Below are 20,667 nucleotides of genomic sequence, written 5' to 3'. Positions count from 1 at the left end.
TCTCGATCTTCTTCGCTATATACTTGCGCTCAGAAACTGAAATTGCAAAACACTTTCAATTCTCAGGCACCTTTATTTAATTGAGTAAGTAATTTATTGAATGCGTAATTGTTTTATTAAATAGTTATCAGCGTAAAGTAGACGGCAAAGAATTGATACTGATACATTAATGATAATATATATCAGAACTTTTGTTATTCGGTCGACCTCTATCTGACCAGTTCTCAAAGTCCCAACGAGGGTTTTTGCAGTAATTTTTACCTCTATTAATCGGTCAACCTGTATTGAGTGGATACCTAACACTTCCCTGAAGATGGATGTTAATGAAGGAACTACTGTATGCACGTTTTCCTGTCTCAGGAATGATCCCCAGTCTGCATGACAGTTATGTTGTCTGAAGTACTTCTACCCTATTAATTGGTCAACCTGTATTGAGCAGATACCTAACACTTCCCTGAAGATGGCACTTTAATAAGAGACTACTGTATGATTACTGATCCCCAGTCTGCATGGCAGTAAGTCTATCTCTGTTAATCGGTCAACCTGTATTGAGCAGATACCTAACACTTCCCTGAAGATGGCACTTTAATAAGAGACTACCGTATGACTACTGATCCCCAGTCTGCATGACAGTTATGTTGTCTGAAGACTGAAGTACTTGTATTTCACCTAAATACTGCTGTACGTCTGGTTGTGACGGGTCAATGGCTACATATACAGCACTGGTGCCCTGACTTGACTGACTAGACGTCGTCACGACATTCCTCTGATCAAAGACACTTTGTGTCACCACGCAATCTGCTTGCATCGATACTTGTTCAGCGAGCTGTTCTTGCGCAATAAGGTGTCCCTCGACTACAAGGTTTTGCCCTTCGGTATTTTGGGCGTGGTTGCCAGAACACACCTCTATGACTTGGACATTGTTTTGTGACAGGACGTCACTAGTTTGGCCAGACTGGGATTCTTGCTGTAACGCAACTTGACTCACGATCCGTTCGGCAAGTTCAGGGCTGATTTCAGGGATGGATACTGTAGAAACATCAATTACAAGGTCACATTTTTAACCAGTTTTAAAAAGCAATTCGTTCAAAACGATGGTCTAAAATAGGGACAATTCATACCTGTGGTGACAGAGGCACCACCTGGTTCAGTGCCTTCGCTATTTTGTATATCTGTCCTCTGAATTTGAGCCTGACTTAAAATGTGTTGTGCTATCAGCAGTTGCTGAGCAAGCGACACCTGCAAAATTAATTAATTAATGTCTAATCAAACCAAGTTAAGAATGAGTCAGCAATCAACTGTCTCAAAATATTCTGGGAACATAGATGCATAGTCTCCTCTGCAGATGTCATTAGTTTCGATCCCAGATGACAGCTGTCAAGGAGACTAATGGTGCAAGGTTAACATAACCTGCGAGCAGAGGTTTTTTCTGACCCTCTATGGGCTGTCTGGCAATTTTTTCTCCCCGAGCAGCCAGCCCACAGAGGGTCAGAAAAAAACTTCTGCTCGCAGGGTAAGGCTAACATGAAAATACAAAAGAAATACCACAAAATTCCTTTGAGAAAAAGTGCGATTTCTTTTGTATTTTCATGTTAGCCTTACAACTAGGACACCAGGGGTAAACTGCAACATAATAACTGATAACATAATGTATTTACTTAGGATGCATCTCCATGACAACCTATTTCCATGGCAACAGGTCAGGTCACTATCTACCTTAAACTCTCCTCCTTGCTCTGCTCCTTGTGCAACAATTTGTGATCCTGAACCATTTTCTGTCAACTCAGCACTCATATTATGTGGGATTAAATCCCCAAGAACTTGGGTAACTTGCCGAAGTAAAGATTCGTTGGATTTCAGGTCAGCTTGTTTAGTGGAACCCTAACCGGGGATAAATGACATTAGAATATAACTATAAAATATATTTTTTATTTCTTTGCACTCTTTTTCCAATTTTTAACCATTTCAATATTTCATTTTATTTTCACTAAAAAAATAAATAATAAATATTTTACTTCATTTTTTAATTCATTCCCACCTGTTCTTCCATTTTTCCACTATCCTCTTCCGTCATAATAGTTCTTTCTGCTTCATTCTCAAGCTGTGGTAATGAAACTTTCGCCAGGTTATCGGCAGCCACTTGCCCTTCACTTGATGTCATTTTGACCTGTGAGTCATCATCTAATATCTCAATCATAAGATCTGTGTCTGTCTGACATTCTTGACTGGTGATCTTCACATGAGTATTCATGTGATTTTTTAAGTAGTTTTGTCGGGTAAACTTCTTATCGCACTGGTCGCAGGAATAGGGTTTTTCACCCTTGTGTATGTTGAGATGTCTTTTGTATGTAGTGAGATAGTTGAATTCCTTGCTGCAAGTATCACATTTGTATGGACGATCACCTGGTGATAATGAAATATAGCAAATGATTCATAAGGGATGTCTCGCAATAAGTGAATAGATGGATGGTCAGTTGGGCAGGAATAGATGGATGAATGGTGGGTTTTTGGATAAATAGATGAATAGTTGGAAGGGAGGATAGATGGATGGATGGATGTGTGGATCAATGACCTTCATGGCTTATTGATACATGCATACATTGATAGGTGGATGGATGGATAAATGGATGGGTGAATGGATGGAAGTACTGGTATATGAATGGGATGGACTGAGGGATAGATGGGTGGACATAAAAAAGAAAAAAAAATCAATAAAAAATCCTATAATATGCTCTACCTGTGTGTAGCCTCATATGGTTCTTAAAACTGTCCAGCCGAGTGAACTCTCGAACACATTGCTCACACTTGAACGGTCTGAAGCCGGTATGCAGACGAAGGTGTCTCTTATGACTTCCGAAGTCTGAGAAAAGTTTCCCGCAAAATTCACACTAGAATAAGAGATAACCCCTATTATTAAAAGTGCAATCCAACAAGCAAGAATGGTAAACAAACCTTCCCTTGGGGGTGGTAGAGGGGATAAAAGACATGCTCCCCCTGGTGATATCCTATTGGCTAATCCATAATAGATATCCTATCCTATATAAACGATGTAATTTGAACCCGCTTGGGGGTGTGTGGCTCTTTGGCTGAAATATAGCTTGAATCACTTGAAGCCTCTGTTATTATCTTAAACTGTCTTTACTCTAAGTTTCTGTCTCCCTTGAGACCACTTTTAGAGAAGGTACATCCCCCTGTTTTTTCTGTACCTTAAATGGTTTTTCTCCAGTATGAGTCCTCAAATGTCTTTTTAAATCGCCAAGGTTTGCAAAGCCATGACCACATGAATCACACTGGTATGGTCTTTCTCCTGTGTGGACTCTGATGTGTGTCTTGAGGTTGTATGACTTGTTGAATATTTTACCACAGTAATCGCAACTATATGGCTTGCCTGAAAGTCAATAGAGTAAAATTAAAAATTCAATGTCATTAAGGTTAGGGTCATCTGCATGTTTCATGACGAACCTGGCTTAACACATGTTGTACATTGCATGCTGGCATCATTTATAGCAGGCACACTCTCCTGCATTTCCTCGTGGGATATGTCATCACTTTTGGAAACATCAACAAATCCTGTTTCTAATTGTGGTAGGTCTTGTTGAAAAGCAACCTGTACTTGTTGTAAGACTTCAGGTGTAACTTCAACTGTAGTCTCTTGTGTAGGATCTGCTACGCACAAAAAAATTAACAACTGTTATCTAAGGGTGGTATGATTTAAATGGTTGTACAGTTGTAAATGGCAGCTAAAATTTGGGGTATGCATGTTGCACACAACAGTTATGAGGAAAAAATTATCATATCATGTAAATCAGCCTTTAGACCCTCTCCAAACCTTGCAACTTTCTATGAACATTTCCTGGAAGCAAAAGATAATGCTGCCACCCTCACACTGTTAGCTTCGTAAGAGTGTCTGTTGTGCAGGAGGTCATGGTTCAAGCATCAGCTGGACCAAAACTTAAAATAAACTGAGGAGAACACTTATAATAAACTAAGGTCCTCCCTTTGTAATTACATCTGAAAATGGTTAGACCTTCACATGGCTCGGATGACCCCATTAATTGCATTCCTGTCTCTGATAGACTGCAGATGTTAAAAGAGGACCACAAGTCTATCAGTTGAATTATACTGTTAAGTGTCATCCTCTATAAACAAAGTTGATTTAATAGCAAGTCATACCTTGTGAATTGGTAGTCTCCACATCACAATGATGTCCAATGACGACAGTTGCGTCTATAGTTTCACAAGGATTAACTTGTTGGATTTGCGACATCTGAGACAGCACATTAGCAGCTGTGGCTTCCTCTTCACTTGACATGGTCTCAGCTTCGAATGGCTAAGTATATAAGCATAGCCCATGCTGTTAAAAGATTATTTTCTATTGTTGCAAATTTTGTCAGGTCGTAACCCAACTCAGTCGCAGATCCAGAAATTTTAAGAAGGGTGTTTGTTACTAACGATATATTGAGAAAATTGATCAAAAGGTGGGGGGGGGGGAGGTTTTTCTAGCCACCCTTTTTACCACCCCTGGATATGCCCCTGCATCTTCCCCTCTGGACAGGGGCATAGCCAGGAGGGCCAAGGGGGGCTGTAGAAACCAAAACATCTATGTAGCCATATGATAAGTTTAACCGATGTTCTGAAAACAGGTTTCGTCCCCCAAGGCAAAATCCTGGTTATGTCTATCTTATCTAAGCCCTTAGCATTATTCATAATCTCGCTAGGCTGGAATGGTAGGGCCGGGGTGCTATGCATGGAAAAGAACAATAAGTTTGATCAACGAAATAACTTTATGCAAAGTCAGACGTTAGATATTGTCTTATGTCTAAGGATTAAGAGTGCTCTCACAAGAAAAAGAGCCCATTTAAAAATTTTTTAACTTAAAAATTCTAGTTCAATTCTATCATTCGACACAAGGCCTCTGGACCTGAGAAGCCATCAATTTATTTTACCAATAGGTCCTTAGCAGTTCATGAATCATGTGCTGAATGATTCATTAAGAGCAATGGAATGAACATTTTGATTCCCATGGGTGAAATTTACTGGAGAGGAAACACACTTTCTACACCCTGTTTCGAGAGATCGTAATAAGACTGCATTTCGTAACACACTGGTTACACATCGCTTCATTCATTTCTTTACAAGTAGCTAAAAAGGATCACCAATTTAAAATAAAAGCAAAAATTTTGCTCTCCAGTACAAACACGTGACGGTTAACTGCAAAGGGCCTATTATTGGGTTTGTGCTATTTTAAAACGTTAAGACCTCTTGTCCTCCTAGTCTTCAATCAATAGACCATTCAGGCTGTTTTAAATTGCCCTAAGAACTATGGAGCTTCGAAAATTACAGCCACTTTTAAGATCACATTCGTTATACCATATGATGCTAGGAAAAATGGTGTAAGAAGGAATTGAAAATTTTTTTGATTGTTTACCTTTCAATCGATCTCAAATAAGGTTGAAAAGAATCTGTTGTAAATGATGCTTATTCATCTTGATATATTTTAACTTCAGCAAAAATATTAACTAAATCAAAAGCTACAAATCATTCAAGCTTAATATATTTTTGCAGTAGGAAGAATCGTTTTTCGTGACATCAAGACGAAAGATTCGAAAAATCCTCGAAAAATCATTAAGTATTCCAAAATACGTCTATAAATTTGCCTAGAAATGAGTCGATTCTTTTGAAAGGAACTATAGAATCCGAGTTTCTATGAACAAATTAACGCATTGAGACAAGTTTACACCGGATAGAAGCCAAAAATAATAAATCGAAGCCAAAAATACTAAACTTTTTGTCAAAATGGATCGAGTTCATTCAAATGTCGAAGAAAGACATTCAATAGACATTCAATAGAGAAGGACAAGCTATCCAACATGGCCGCTACTTTAGCGGGTAGAAAGACGCTAAAACTACGCTAAAAACGACGTGTAGACTAAAGAAAAAGGGCTTAAATACAAGGTATCAAGAAGAGGAGCAAAGGAAATCAAAGGTCATACCAAATGTTTGTTGGAAAATACAAAAACTTGCTTGGTCGCCTCGCCAAGGTGAACGAGAGAGGACGCTCAGCACACGCCTGCCTCGCCTCGTGTCGTCTTCCTTCGATCCATTACACAGGAAGACCAAACATCACTTCTACGGGGCGATACTTTTTCCATTTTGCATTTAAAATCAAATAAGAATTGAAATTGAAATATATAGCCATGTCTATAAGTTTCTTTATCAGTATCTTTCATTTCCTTTGATTTTCATTTTTAATTCTTATTAAGAAATTTTTAAATGAAAAATGAAAAATAGAGAGTAACGCCAGAAGTGATGTTTGGCCTCGCTGCGTTACTGTATATTTAGGAAATAAAACAGCTTTTGTCGTGCTCCGTTCAGTAATAAAGAACACAGGAAAAAGCGTAAGCACCAAAGAAGCGTGAGAAACACGAGCCCGCGTACGTGTGCTTAGCTTACGCCTACTTGTTGAGTGTTACGGCGCTTCCTAAGGCCTAAAGCAAACGTCGAAACCCCGCCCGGGCGTCGAACTTTCCATGCACCGAACTCATTAAAAACAATGGACATCAGGTGATAATGAGGTGGCATTCTTTGATGTAATTAAGTTCGGTGCATGGAAAGTTCGACGTTTGCCCTAGGCCTAAGTGCTTTATTGCTGAACGGAGAACGAAAAAAGCTGTTTTATTCGTTTTATTATATAGTTATTTATTTATTTCGGCATTGAATTTATTTACGCAAAAAGAAAACGGTCGCAGGATCTAGCAGCACTTCGCTCGCCGGATGGCGTCAGCACTGTGCTCCGTTCACTAATAAAGCACAGTTTTCGATCAATCAGCGCACGCGAACTATCCCAACTACATAGTAAATATAACTACCGTATATAACTACCTGATAATTTGTAAAAGACTTTATTATATGACCGTGAATCTTAGAGCCTGGACACTAGCAAATCGAGCAATCTGATTGGATAGATCGCATCGCGGACTGGTCTAGATTCTCCGGTATTAACCGGTCCGATCGCATATCAATCTTACGGCGAAAACATTTTGTCCTTTTCAATGAAAATTGGTCATATAATAAAACTCTTATCAACCGAGCTTGGTCGGTCTGTACGGGATAATCTTGACCTCGGTCGGGTACAGACCGAGCGCAGCGAGGTCTGTACGTACATTCCGACCTCGGTCAAGATAACCTCTGGGCCCCAGGGTACTTATCAGGCTGATGACAATCTAATCCATAGTATTTCACTTGAGATTCATTGGGCCGTGAATCAGTAAATGCTGAGTTTATGATAATGTTTGTAGAGCCAGTAACTACTGGATGTTGTAAAGCTTCGACATTGTAACCCAGTAGTTACTGTGATCGTAAATGAATTTTTGTAAGGCAGTAACTACTGGAGTTGTAAAAGCTTTGATGTTGTAACCCAGTAGTTACTCTGATTGTAAATGAATTTTTGTAAGCCAGTAACTACTGGCTGTTGTAAAGCTCCGACGTTGTAAACCAGTAGTTACTGTAATTGTAGATAATTTTTTGTAAGGCATAAACTACTGGGCCTGTAAAGCTTCGACGTTGTAACCCAGTAGTTACTGTGAAGCTTTTTCAGTTTTCTCTATCAATTTCAGTCTTTATAAGTTCAATCAGTTCAGTCTTTATAAAATGAAGCTTCGACTACTGCACGTCTAACCAAAGGGGTCAGCATTTCCCAGTCCCTGGGCACAATTAAGTACCCACTAGCCTCCTCTTCTGTTGGTTTTAGCCGGTGCTGAACAAAAGGAACGTGGACTCTGGGTACGAGATTGCACAGACGAATATTTGGATCTGCTGGTCATAGCAAGGGGTTAATCATTTGCAGTCTAATGGCCAACTAACTTCTACCTTAGGCTTTGGCCGAGCTTCCTGATCAGTCTCGGACAATACTCGGATAGCGGGTGTCGGAGCCGAAATCTCCGGCATAGCTGTAAATGCATGTGCTTCGTGCTGCTATACTGCGCTTCAGCATTCGATGTCTGAAAGTATGGTCCTAAATCAATCGATTGTTAAATCCTGGGAAGTGGCAAAAAACTTTATTTGAAGCCTTAATGTGAAGGAAAAGAATTCCAAAATCCTTTGCCAACACAAATCAACACATCTAAATTTTTTGAAATATGTTTTTTTTATTTCTTTTTTCTCTCCATCATTCAACTCTCAAATTCAGCTTACTCTTCATCTGCAGCTGAGCTATCGCTATCTGTAGATTAGGCTTCAGAATCTGTACCATTAACCTCTGATAATTTTTGTTGTAACCGTTTCTCCCTGCTTTTATATTTTGCTATTTCTGTGCTTTGCCTCTTTATCTTTTCTTCCAGTTCTGCTCTTGTCATTTTGGAATTATTTTTGTAGATGTCAATTTTATGATTGCAGTTTTGAAATCTGCTTTCCCTCATTTTTACGACATTAAATATCTGTTTGCAATTTTCGCAGCAACCCTGTAGAGGTGGTAATAATATTTTGCAATCAGTGGAAATAAGGCTTTTCTTTCCCTTGTTTGAAAGAATATCCTCAAAAGATTTGTGTACCACCACAACTTTTTCCTTTGGATTAAGACGCTCAATACCAACAGATCTCCAAGATTCCATTACATCACAACCCAAACAGATTTTGGAGTTATTAAGAACTTCCAAAAGGGATTTCACTTTCCCCAAAGTGGGAACACTTTTGTTATCCCATATGTCTAAATCTTGTGCACTAATTACTTGGCCATTGCATAGTATATTGGCACATAGTGTTCTCATTGGATCCACTGTGTTGCTGGTGTCACTATCTGCATTGCTATAACTGCTAGCAGTATTAGAGTTATCAAGATCAGATTGAATACCCCTGGGATTACAGCTTCTCTCATCATCATTTTGATTGGCAACTTTACCATCATTAATGTTTTTCTCTCCTGTATGTTCCTCATGCAAACTAAAGTAGACTTCTAGTATAGCTGCATGTTTATCAACATAAAGTTGTTGTAGGGCTTTTCGGTATCTAATACCAAATGGGGAAAGAAACGTTTCTACTGTCCAGCCTGGGATTAAGAGGTCTGATAATGGCAGACAAAAGATTGATTGAGACAGTTTGGCTACTTGATCTTGATTAATTGTTTTTCTCATCAGATTTAAATACCCAGCTTTTCTTCTTTTATCGTCAGGAGGATTGTGCAGTCTTCTTCTTGTGTGTCTAATATTGTTTCCCCATATGACCTTGACTATTTTGCCTATTGTAGCAACTGGCAAAGGTCTTGATTCAGGGTGTGCTTTTAAAAACCCTGATGCAATTTCTTGTTTTGAGACAAATGAACCTGATGAATATGTGAAATTGTCTATAAACCTGGTAAGAAAGATAAAATTTCAGTTACCAAAACAGTTGAGTTAAGACATAGTGTATCATTCAACAACTTGGACATTTTTGTAAACAAGATTCCTTGGTATGTTAGGATTTAGGATAGATGGAGAGATGGTTGTATGAATGGATGAATGGATGAATGGTTGGATGGATGAATGGTTGGATGGATGGATGGATGAATGGATGGATGGATGAATGGATGAATGGAAGAATGGAAGGATGGAAGGATGGATGGATGGATGGATGGATGAATGGATGGATGGATGGATGGATGGATGGATGGTTGGATGGATGGATGGATGGATGGATGAATGGATGAATGAATGAATGGATGAATGGATGGATGGATGAATGGATGAATGGAAGGATGGATGGATGAATGGATGGAAGGATGGGTGAATCTATGGAAGGACAGACAGACAGACAGATAAGAAGTAAAATTAAAATCAATTAACATTCGTAAGTGATTGAGTCAAAAACAAAACGTAGTATTGCTGGTTTTCAATTATTCCCAAGAGAATGAAATAACAAAAGACAGGGCGGCCATGTTGAATTGGATGATATAACAACAGACACTAATAAAGCAAGAATCTTTTGTTAAGTTTATCCAACATGGCAGCTGTGAAAACCATCAATTACTGGACCTTACCAACTTCTTTGCTTCAACGAAAATATGAATTTCTGGTTTTTCTTCTTCCTTGCTCTAGAAGTCGTTAAATTATCATCAACTCCTTCTTCTTCTTCCTCTTCTTCTTCCTCTTCTTCTTCTTCCTCTTCCTCTTCTTCTTCATTCTCATCCATAGGATCATCATCTTCGCCTTCAGCTATTTCATCAATTCTCTCTGGGTCGTTGCTGGAGTCTCCTAAATTAACTACAGATTCCATTGGTAAACCTTCTGGCTCGAAAGACTTATTTTTAACTAATTTAACTCCAATCAAATCGCCTTGCAGTTCAACTCTGTATGCATTCTCCATCTTTTCTGCTTGACCTGCAACTTTGACCAGGCGTTACTGATCAAACGAGAGGAACCTGGGTATAGAGCATGTGACTAAAACACAGGAAACCCAAGGGCCCACTGCACAAGTTCTATTTATAATATATCAGGACATCACAGTGTTGTATGTTAAGGTAGGTATATACACTTGATTGCAAAACCATTGTCAGGTTCAAAACATAGAACATAGTAAATTTAGATGTATCAAGTGATACAACACTTGGAATGTTTATAAATTGTTGTACCGACAGAAGCATGCTTCTAACAAATGTTTGATATCGACTGCGTATCTCAAATGAATACATCAGAGGATAACTGTCATTTCCAAGAATTGCTTTCAGTCTCAACTTCTATGTTCTATGTTTTGAACTTGACAATAATGATTTTGCAACTGGGTTTATATATAAGGGCCACGGAGCACCCTAAAGAGTGGGAAGGGGCCAGTTGAGAGGCTAAAATTGACTTGTGTGGGAAAAAGGGGAGGTGGGGGCTAAGATTGGAAAATATAAGAGACTAGTATGAGGAAAGGGAAAAAGTGGAGGGCTGTAGCCCTCCTGACCCACCTCCTCTGTTGCCCCTATTAATACTTGTAATCTGGGTCTAAGAGAGAGATTGGAACTAAGACTAGGAAGAATAAGAAATAGAGTGGTTTTCCTATGAAACAAAGTGTTGAGTCAGATAAACATGATAGAAAACAACACAAGTAGAGTGCAATTATATTTCTAAATACACCAACATCTATAATTTTCACAGGTTTATAAAAATAACTCAAATAACTACAAAAATCAATCAACTTCAATCATGTTCTACATGTTTCATATTTTCTTGACTATATCTGTTTTTAAATTTTGTTGCCACTTGTTTTGCTTTTTTTTAAAATCAACAACTTATGTAATTACAGGTTTGCACTAAAGAGTTATTTACATCAATGACATTTTCAACGTTGGAATGACATCACTAGGCTCTAAGATTACATTGGCTGCAGCCTTGACTTTTGCTGTGACTATCACAGCCCTGGTTCACCAGATGCAGAACTCAGACCGACAAAGATTACGGCAAGGAGTAGAAAGAGACTTGGAAAGACAGGAAAGAAAACGAAGAAACATACAAGAGCTTGAGGAACAAATGAAACTGCGTGAACAGTTGGAGCAGAGAGATAAAGAACAGAAAAGTTGATGCTTGAATAGACCCTTTTCAAGTTCCAAATTACCGCTGTTTCTTGATTACAGACTCATTTACTCAGGGTTAGCCTCGACTCTGTGAAGAATATTCACGTGTTCCAGTCAAGGTCCATCAAGTTTCAAAGTGATTGCATTGTTGAAGTTGTGCATTCTTTACTTTAACGTTGGTATCTACAAGTAATTAGACACTGATTCAAGGCTAAGCCTGAGTAAATGAGTCTGTAATCAAGAAACACAGCAGTAATTTGGAACTCGAAAAGGGTCTATTGTTGCTTCAAAAATGTTTAGTGTTTTGCCTTTCCGAGTGTTTGAGTTGACTATGTTATGACCCTCCCGACACCATCCCCTGTGGTAATTCAAACAGACTTAAATTTATAAGAGTAAGAGAGAAAGTACAGTAATAAAGTGCATGCCATATATCTGTTAAACAAAACCAACTACATAATGTTCGTCTAATGGAAAGAGTAGATATCATTGAAGCAGAGCATTGGGAACAAAGCAAATACTTTGTGTCTTTGTTTGGTTCACGCGGAGTGAATTTAACAACTCAATAGTTGATAACTAAATAATACTAAGCACTACATTATTAGCTAGTAATGTTTTGATGCCAGGATATATGGCTAGCACCATATTTTTGAAGTTTAGACAAGCTATTTATACAAGCTTAATAATGTAAAGTTACAGGAATTTTCATATAATGGATGATAAAAACTATTCACACAGATAAGATCATCAAATGAATGAAGATTGGAAGGTCACTGGCTGAATACTAGACAAACCTGGGCTTGCAATGATGAACAAGACACACTAACTTATAATAGTGATATATTCTGATCTCAACGGAAGTTGGCTGATGATGATGATTTTCCTCAAGCACAATAGTCAAAGGTGCTTTTATCAACAACCCATCTATGACCACGCAATAACAATGTGAAATAAAATATTTGTCCATCAGTATCTTTTCTTTTATTCAAATATAATAAAAAGTATAAATATGTAACAATTATGTAATGGATTTATTAATGTTAGTAAAGCCCATGCCGACACAGGAAAGTAATATTTTAGTTGGTCCTCCAGTCCTGCTGTCGTCTTCAGAATCTTTTTCTTGTGTTTGAATCTTGAACATTACTCCTGTGAAGTCTTTTAGATACCTTAGGAATTGAATTCTGAAATGATAATTTTTTTGAATAAAACTACTAAGTAAATTGAACTTTACGGCATAAATATGGCATATGGCCAGTGAAAATAAGTTTGAACATTTGGGTCCAAGATTCAGGAAAATTGTTTGATCCAAGAATGGTCATTGCAGGAAATAATTAATATTCATGACTATTCAATTTGTATTTAACAGGGAATTAACAGGCTGTTTAGCTTCGTTGTTTGTCATGCACATTGCAGACTATGTGATGCCACTCTTGGGAGTTAATTCCTTCATGTGTAAATATCTTAACATGTTCATCATAAAAGTAATAATGATAATACTTTATTAAATTCTCCCTTAGGGTATTTCAAAATCTAATTAAATGCAAACGATAAATTAAATATGTATGCATGGCATAAATTAAAAAAATTAAAAATGGGCAATTTGAATACAAAGCTCTATTGGCTAAGATAAAATAAAGCAGGTAAAGTGAAAAAATGAAAAATGTTTATATTTCATGCCATTTCTACTATGTATATACTATACTAATATTGAGGTGCTCTTTTGATTTCCAGTGTTTATTTTGACAGGAATTAGGGTCATGTGACCTGTTGTTGCAAACGGCCTATTCCTAAGACATTTAATCTACTTGTGGTTTCTTAATGCGAAACCTATTTTTTCTTAATGCCAAACTTAATGCTTACGTGTAGGGTGTAAGTGGTCCTGTAAGAACCTTAGAAACATCTGGTTGTCCCATGGCCATAAAGAGTAACACAAGACTTTGGTGTCTAGAGTCAACAGATCCTCCCTGGATAAAGAAGTAGAAGCAATGCTATAACAAAATGTTTTTTAAGGGAGATAATATTCAGTAAGGAAGAGGGTCAGAGAAAGAACAAAATTACAGACTGAGTTTGTATGGTAGAAAATTGGAAGTTCCTGGGGGTAGGGGGTGGGGGTCCTTTTACAAATTCCCTCCCAGGTGGGTGTATGGTTTTTTTTTCTGGAACTACAGTACACAATTAATATTCTGTGCATACAGCTCACAACTCACATGATGATTTTGATGGTGGAATGAAATCAGAGAACCTGGACAAAAACCCTTGTAGCAAGGAAGATAACAATATGCATTGAACAAAATCATCTTAAAAAATTAGATCTGATGACTACTTCAAGAATGATTATGAGCATGTGGCATAACCCTATATTAGTGACCTTATATATTTCATCCAGTAGCATGTGTGCTGTCTTTTTCCCTAGATCTTCTGCTATTGTTGGTTCTCCTTGCCCTGGCAGGTTTGATGAACACTGTGCACCAAGTACAGCTCCTTTAGTTGTCTCTGCTACCAATGATAACCCAAACCCAGATGATCTAAAAGCCAAATAATGTACCATGTTAACAAAAAACCTTGAAGGATGTCATCATGTTAATGATGCCATAAGCATATATCAGTAATGATTAGACAAAGAAGAAAGAGTGTAGGACAGTTTTAGGAGGGACGTAAAGACAGTCAACAATATTAATCAATCTATAGTTATCAATGATCACCATCATCATCATCATCAACATCATCACCAATATCATCATCACCATCATTATTACCCAGTGGGAGATCAAGGGGAGGGGTAAAGGGGTAATGCACCCCCTCCCCCCAGATGAGATGATATCTACTGCATTATTGGTGTTTGAGTTTGTAACCAAAGGGTGCACCCCCTCCTAAAACGAAAATCCTGGATAGTGCACCTCCTCGAAAAAATCCTGGATCTGCCCCTGTTACGAAAATCATCATCACCATCATCTTCACCAACACCCCACCACCACCACTATCATCAACTTTATAGTGTTACACACACTAACAAACTATCAAACTAATCCCCAAATGAAAATAGCATTTGAATAAAAAAGATTATGTGAAGGAAGACTAGCATAGACACACAATTTTTACCCCTTCCTTAAGAAATAAACGATGAAATAAGTGCTATAGACAACATACTTTCCTGCTTGTTGTCCTCGGCAGTGGTCAGTATAAATGTATATATCTGATACAAACTGATTCAAGACACCTCTGGTAGCATCAACCACTCTGTTCACCATAGATGGAGACACTCTAGTAGCATAGCTGTTGTTGATATGTGTTAAGGTTGTCAAGTTGGTGAAGGTAAGTAACTATGAAAGTGGGAGACCCAAAAGGAGCTTATCAATCAAGCTGTACGATAAAACAAGGGCTAGGCTTCACGAATTTGCAACGTCCCCTGTGATTGTTTAGGTTTAGGGGCAGGGTTAGGGAAAGGTCATTGTTTTCTATTGTTCTACACATGTGTGTCCTCCAATAGGATCACATCTTGCAAATTCAAGGACGACCCTAAAGCAAGTTTGTTATTGGAGTAGTGAGGGACCATGGGTGACTTTCGCTAAATATATTCACTCCCAACTCTCCATAAATATATAACAATTCCCCGACATATAATTCCAGTCCACCCCCTCCTCCCTACAAAGTTAATTTAGAGAAATGCAAGTGAAATTAAATTGAACGTTTGACCCCTAAGCCTCAAGGCTGACATAATGATAATGACAATCAAAGGATACGCAAGTCCTCTTATTCTTTTTATTTTCCCTGGATCTGTAAACTGTAATGGTCTAAGGGTTTTTCTAACTGGACATGAAAAGAAAATCTGTCCACCACCATCAGGAGGGCTACCTCTCTTGCTAATCTGTTGAGTAAATTTTAAAAAAAGATTTACCTGCCTTACCCTCTTCTCCAAAGGAAAAATGATTTAAGATCTGCAGGTCTGAGATTTTGAATTTACAGGGTTTTCATTAAGGTTCAGAGATCAGAGAATGCTGGCTTAAACTACCAACCTCTGGCTAGTTCATTATCTTTTTCTATAGTTTCAAAACTTGATGAAAATCCTGCGTGTGGACCTCGTGCTAGGGAAAACTTTAGCCTTTTCCCAAAGGTACGATTGCCTTCTCATCCTTTTGTCTTTGTTTCTTGGGTTTCCTGTGGAAGATGTTGATCCCCCCCCCCCCCTTTTATTCTCACTCAGCCAAAAAATCATATACAAGGAAGCCCAACATGGAAGCCCAACCATCCTTGATGAATAGAATGGCTCTGAGACATATACATGGGTGGCCATGAGAGCAAAGCAATTTCAGGCAAAAGGTTTTGTTTACATTAATTTTTGCCCAAAACTACCTTGCTCTACCTTATAACTACCTGCAATACTTTTGATGTCGATCATCACAACTAACAATGAAACTATTTATAGTATTACTCACAGGGATCCCAACTGAATAAATGGTCAGACCTGTGATATGACAATTACAATTACCAATTACCAAATTACCAATTGTAGAAAAAAAGATCTACTTACTTTAATATCAAGACCTTTGTCATCCACAACAAATCTTTTTAGCAAAGGAATAGTAACCATTTTGATAACATCTACCTGCAAATGATTGACAAGAACGAGACACTTATTACCCATTCACACCAGATCTTTAAAAACATGTTTAAAAGTTGTCTAATCAAACTAGTGGCTGTTTACACCATGCACACGGCTTAGTTAACAAGTGTGCACTGCTAAGTTAACAAGTTTCCTGCATTTATATATGTAAGGGACATAGTTTTGAACCTGTTTAAATATGGCCGCCAATCAAGGAAGGCCGTGGGATAGCGAAACTAATAAGTAAACAAGGTTAATTTGTGTGGACAGGGTATTCAAATAAATGCTACCTTCAAAAAATTGATACAAACTCACTGATGGATCAAAAGTATCATTAGTAACTCCTCTCATTGTCAGTCGTAAAGGCTTCTTACAAAATGGTGCCAACATGACAACACCCTCGAGGTAATAGCCAATAGCTCTTTGTGAATTGCATTCGTGGTCAATAGTGCCACCAGCTAAAAGTCCTGGCTTGTAATAGATGCTTGTACCTAAAATAATTGACAGGATTTCGATATGCTGTTTTTCGTAAAACTTAATTCTTGGGGTGGAACAACCTAATTAAATTAAATCCCCCAAGCTATAAATAACAATGAAACAGGTGCCATGTTGGTTGATCTAACGAGAGAAGCTAATGAGAAATGCTTTGTTATCGTCAACCAAGATGGTGGCTATGACGTAACATGCACCCCAAGAATAGAGCTTATTGGTACTGTAAATAATTCATGGAATAAAGAGCTATATGGACACATTTTTGGCAACCCCATATCCTAGTATTTATTGAAGCATACATGCTCCCTTCAGAATTTTATTTGAAATATTAGTAAAAATGACCTTGTATGATCCCCTCCACTCTCCCCCTTCCCCTCCCCCCATCAAAAATTCTGCAATGAACCTAACAACCTAGTCATCATCTACCTGTTTCATTCACTTCGATATGTGAACCATTGGTTAACTTGTCCATAAGACGAATAAAATTAGCCTCAAAATCTGACAAAAAATAACAGAAATCAAAGCATGCACATTAATCTTTGAATACCTTGAAAAAGCTTTAAAAAAATACAATAATGTCCCTACCTTTAAGTCCAGGATTATCGTCATCTGTTCTTATATTCTTTATTCTCACTGGCCGGCTGCTGAGAGTGGCGAGAACGAGTCTTAGACGAAAATAATTGCATCCTTCATAAACTAACGTTGTGTCCGCCATCTTGAAAATAAAACACGTGGAAAAGTTTTCCACTCGGGCTTCCTGTGCTTATTCAAAACATGACGTATTTCCGGTTTCAACTGTTTATAAAAACCGCTAAAATAAAATAGTAAATTGGCTCAATGATTAAAACTCAACCTGAAACGATTAGAACTTTGGGCAAACAATCCTGTCACGAAGAAAAAAGAAGTAATTCTATAAAGAACTACTCTTTCGTTTTGGATCCGGAAGTCGTGTTGTGTGACGTCAAATCTAAAAGCTCTCAACCGCGTTACAAAGATATCGGGGACTCAGTAAAGATTTCAAAATGGCAGACGACGACATGGGAGAGTAAGTTGAGAAAATATACCTGTGTTTTCTATGTTTACACTCTTTTAATTTGAATGGTATTTGCCCTACATTTAGCTAAATAGACATTCTTTAAATCAGAGGTGAAAGATCTAGAATTTCAGTGTTTGTTATGACAATTTTTGGTATAATAGTTTTAGGCACGTGGGTTTCCTTTATACTGACAGTTTATATTCGTATTTAACAAAACTAGTTATGATGATGATTTGGATGAAGTAGAAGAAGAAGAACCATTAGAAGATGTAGATGAACTCGAGGTAGGATTCAGAAGATTCTAACGATGTAAATATAATCAGAATAATAAACAAATAGAGATCAACTGATTGCTAATTACAATATTAATGCAGCATAAGTTTATTTTGATTATATCATCTTATCTCATTTCCTGTCTTTGTAAATTGGTTACAGATAAGGCATCCACACTATTCTGTATGTTGATAAAATAATGGCAGTGTCTAGATACCTGGCACCCGGGATCGATTTTCAAAATACTAGATACCCAGCAGCTTTTGATTTTCATGAAAAATCCTAAGCCTTAATCCTAACCGTCTCTATCTATTTATAGTACAGTTAACTGTTATTGTTGTTGATATTGCAATATAGTGGTTCCATAGCAAGCATGCTGAAGGACTGCATTGTTCCTGTCCTACGACATGACTGATGTTAGACCAAAACTTATTGTTCAAACTTTTTTTTATGCTGGATTAGTATAAATTGCCTTTCCCATTATTTTCCATGGGTTTTGTTTACCCCCCCCCCCCCCCAGTATTTATAAGAAGTTACATTAATATGTAAGTAATTTATTCACTTCTTCCCTCAAAAAGTAAATTATTTTTTCCCTTTTAGCCGACAGATGAAGCAGGAAATGTAGACATACTTCCTGCACAAGGTAGAGTAGTAGAAGGGTGTAGTTATATATAAAGCTAAATATTATTAAGCTATGGGATTGTGCAATATAGTATCCTCTTTTTGGGAAAACAAGAGTGGTATAGCAGTTGACATTGACAGTGTAGCACACTTGCCTCTCACCTCTGGGGTCTTGGATTTTTTTTTTGGGAGGGGGGGTAGGGTTGAGGGTGATGGTATAGGAGTAATGCACTAACCTCTTGCCTCTGGGTACTTGGATTCAATTTTTTGGGGGGGGGGGGGGGATAGATGTGTTGAGGGTGGTGGCGTAAAGGTAGTACACTTGCCTCCCACCTCTAGGGTCTTGGATATGATTCCATAACTTGATATACTTGAACTGAGGGTTCGTTGGGTCTCTATGAGGCACCAGACTTGCTCAACACTTATTCAGTCTGTAAGTTAGACTTTGATCTGCCCAGAGGTTGTTTCAGGGTACAATAAGATTTATGCTGCTTTGTTTCATATCCTTTTCTAAGCACACACCAATTTAATAATTCTTACCTTGCTTTTAAGATGAGAATCTAGAACCAGCAAAGAGAATAACAACACCATATATGACCAAGTATGAGAGAGCAAGAGTGCTGGGTACTAGAGCACTCCAAATAAGGTATCATTAGCAACTAATATCTCCTTGGAATTTAATTTGAAGATTATTGAATCTTGTCATTACCTGTTGGAGTTCTTGTTAAGAGTATTACTTCCTTATTTTTCAGTATGGGAGCTCCAGTTATGGTGGAACTGGAAGGAGAAACAGATCCTTTACAAATAGCATTAAAAGAACTAAAGTAATATTAACTTATATTTTTGCTTACATGATTTCATAATTGTTATGCAACTATAAATTTTTCCAAAAATAGAAATGAGTACAAGTACAATAAACAAATTAGAAGTTGGGAGAGCCGTCTTTGAAAGAGACTACTTTCGAATTGTCGCTTTCTATGTTGGGCCAAACTACAGAAAAACTCATTCAATTGTTTTGATGTCTCCTTGTTTTATGGTCACATAAACTTACAGCAAATACAATCTTTTATTCATTTTCAGAGCAAGAAAGATCCCTATTATAATACGACGCTATCTTCCAGATGGTAGCCATGAAGACTGGGGCATTGACGAGCTTATTGTCACAGACTAGAAAAATTGCATCATTAACGTTTTAAATTGCCAAAAAAATCATTCATAGCCTTTGTTATTTGAAGCCAAGCAGTCTAGTTGATATTTTAATAATACAATCAGGTTATTTCATTGAAGCCTTTCTTGGCTAGAAGCAACATTAAGATTCTTATGATCATCTAGAAAGATTTTTTCAAGGAATATATACCGAGCTTTAACATAATTTCTGTGCTGACATTGGCAAGCGAAAAACACAGCACTGCAGTTTTTGCAAAGGCCTTGGTTCTTTGTACATGAGAATTCTATAACTCAGTCTAGATGCTTAGTTTTTGGTGGTTATGCCAAGAATGATACGCAGTAAAAGTGATATCACTTGATTGTCAAGAATCATGAACCTGGAGATATACATTTTAGCCAGCTCAACAAAGTCCTAGTCATTGCATGCCTTGTAAATAATATCCACATCAACTACTGATCATAGTTCATAAATCAATTTTTATCATATTTGTCAGTCTCACGTTTTGTTTAAGTATATTTATTCACAGGTAGTTTTTCACTTGTTTTAATATTATAGTACTCATGAAAAGTGGGTGGATTAATAAATACTTGAGTCCTTCAGATGGCACATGTGAATCGTTCTCTCCCTTACCATGAGAGGTTTTCCTTAGGGTTCACAAATTTTTCTCCCTCCATAAATATCGTGAGAAAAGAATTGTGCATAAAGATTATTGAATGTACTAGTAGAGTGATTTACTTTCCCTGTGAAAGAAAAGTAGTAGACACAAATTCCATTGTTTTCTTTTGTGTTACTTTGACTGTTATTCACTAATTATACAACTATGTTTCATGGCCGAAAATTCCTCTAGTAAGTGTTGAGTGTGCTCATATTGCTTCCTTTCACTACACTTCATTTCCTGTAGTGTGCAGAATGTTCATCAGCTGAATCGCCAGTTTTCAATAGGATTCTTTCTGGCT

At 37.6% G+C, this 20,667-nt stretch overlaps 4 protein-coding genes and 1 long non-coding RNA gene across 6 annotated transcripts; 2 read left to right on the top strand and 3 right to left on the bottom strand.

Annotated features, from left to right (window-relative positions):
* Positions 1–53: 53 nt before the first annotated feature.
* On the bottom strand, positions 54–6,088 carry LOC116297522 (uncharacterized). Of its 2 annotated transcripts, none has more exons than XM_031705769.2 (9): positions 5,994–6,088; positions 4,174–4,330; positions 3,463–3,666; positions 3,207–3,388; positions 2,738–2,888; positions 2,039–2,403; positions 1,717–1,881; positions 1,122–1,239; positions 54–1,029 (listed from the first exon to the last, which is right to left on the bottom strand). In XM_031705769.2, the coding sequence occupies exons 2-9, from the start codon at positions 4,310–4,312 to the stop codon at positions 608–610; spliced, it is 1,746 nt and encodes a 581-aa protein (XP_031561629.1). In that variant the 5' UTR covers positions 4,313–4,330; positions 5,994–6,088; the 3' UTR covers positions 54–607. The 2 variants fall into 2 exon arrangements, with proteins under 2 accessions (XP_031561629.1, XP_031561637.1); XM_031705777.2 differs by having other exon boundaries at positions 3,463–3,663.
* A 1,939-nt stretch (positions 6,089–8,027) lies between these two features.
* Positions 8,028–10,352, bottom strand: LOC116297505 (uncharacterized). Its single transcript, XM_031705748.2, has 2 exons — positions 10,010–10,352; positions 8,028–9,345 (listed from the first exon to the last, which is right to left on the bottom strand). The coding sequence occupies exons 1-2, from the start codon at positions 10,333–10,335 to the stop codon at positions 8,229–8,231; spliced, it is 1,443 nt and encodes a 480-aa protein (XP_031561608.2). The 5' UTR covers positions 10,336–10,352; the 3' UTR covers positions 8,028–8,228.
* Positions 10,353–10,426: 74 nt separating this feature from the next.
* On the top strand, positions 10,427–12,490 carry LOC148910788 (uncharacterized). The gene is made up of 2 exons (XR_016119836.1): positions 10,427–10,489; positions 11,257–12,490. It is a non-coding gene; the product is annotated as an uncharacterized LOC148910788 (long non-coding RNA).
* A 49-nt stretch (positions 12,491–12,539) lies between these two features.
* On the bottom strand, positions 12,540–17,354 carry LOC116297539 (RNA 3'-terminal phosphate cyclase-like protein). The gene is made up of 9 exons (XM_031705788.2): positions 17,199–17,354; positions 17,040–17,111; positions 16,437–16,612; positions 16,050–16,124; positions 15,262–15,386; positions 14,669–14,794; positions 13,890–14,046; positions 13,382–13,485; positions 12,540–12,702 (listed from the first exon to the last, which is right to left on the bottom strand). The coding sequence occupies exons 1-9, from the start codon at positions 17,326–17,328 to the stop codon at positions 12,540–12,542; spliced, it is 1,128 nt and encodes a 375-aa protein (XP_031561648.2). The 5' UTR covers positions 17,329–17,354.
* Positions 17,355–17,604: 250 nt separating this feature from the next.
* Positions 17,605–20,196, top strand: LOC116297559 (DNA-directed RNA polymerases I, II, and III subunit RPABC2). The gene is made up of 6 exons (XM_031705811.2): positions 17,605–17,658; positions 17,870–17,933; positions 18,523–18,565; positions 19,096–19,189; positions 19,296–19,367; positions 19,624–20,196. The coding sequence occupies exons 1-6, from the start codon at positions 17,636–17,638 to the stop codon at positions 19,712–19,714; spliced, it is 387 nt and encodes a 128-aa protein (XP_031561671.1). The 5' UTR covers positions 17,605–17,635; the 3' UTR covers positions 19,715–20,196.
* The last annotated feature ends 471 nt before the right edge of the window (positions 20,197–20,667 follow it).

The sequence above is a fragment of the Actinia tenebrosa genome, unplaced genomic scaffold, assembly GCF_029948245.1.
Source record: "Actinia tenebrosa isolate PJP-AT-01 unplaced genomic scaffold, QUT_ActTen_1.0 PGA_scaffold15__27_contigs__length_11533743, whole genome shotgun sequence".
NCBI classification, from domain to species: Eukaryota; Metazoa; Cnidaria; class Anthozoa; order Actiniaria; family Actiniidae; genus Actinia; species Actinia tenebrosa.
The sequence above is the reverse complement of the archived record's forward strand: the minus strand, read 5'-3'. Positions and strand labels throughout refer to the sequence as shown.

Excerpts from the sequence above, each read along its gene's own strand:
- LOC116297505 (XM_031705748.2), bottom strand. The coding sequence starts at position 10,335 with ATGGAGAATGCATACAGAGTTGAACTGCAAGGCGATTTGATTGGAGTT. Across the intron at positions 9,346-10,009 it reads TCGTTGAAGCAAAGAAGTTG|GTTTATAGACAATTTCACAT; the intron begins GTAAGGTCCAGT and ends CTTTCTTACCAG.
- LOC116297522 (XM_031705769.2), bottom strand. The coding sequence starts at position 4,312 with ATGTCAAGTGAAGAGGAAGCCACAGCTGCTAATGTGCTGTCTCAGATG. Across the intron at positions 1,882-2,038 it reads GTGGAAAAATGGAAGAACAG|GGTTCCACTAAACAAGCTGA; the intron begins GTGGGAATGAAT and ends ATCCCCGGTTAG. Across the intron at positions 1,240-1,716 it reads AGCAAGGAGGAGAGTTTAAG|GTGTCGCTTGCTCAGCAACT; the intron begins GTAGATAGTGAC and ends TTAATTTTGCAG.
- LOC116297559 (XM_031705811.2), top strand. The coding sequence starts at position 17,636 with ATGGCAGACGACGACATGGGAGA. Across the intron at positions 18,566-19,095 it reads AGACATACTTCCTGCACAAG|ATGAGAATCTAGAACCAGCA; the intron begins GTAGAGTAGTAG and ends CTTGCTTTTAAG. Across the intron at positions 19,368-19,623 it reads ATAGCATTAAAAGAACTAAA|AGCAAGAAAGATCCCTATTA; the intron begins GTAATATTAACT and ends ATTCATTTTCAG.
- LOC116297539 (XM_031705788.2), bottom strand. The coding sequence starts at position 17,328 with ATGGCGGACACAACGTTAGTTTATGAAGGATGCAATTATTTTCGTCTA. Across the intron at positions 16,125-16,436 it reads ATGATACTTTTGATCCATCA|GTAGATGTTATCAAAATGGT; the intron begins GTGAGTTTGTAT and ends AATCATTTGCAG. Across the intron at positions 14,047-14,668 it reads CGAGGACAACAAGCAGGAAA|ATCATCTGGGTTTGGGTTAT; the intron begins GTATGTTGTCTA and ends TTTGGCTTTTAG.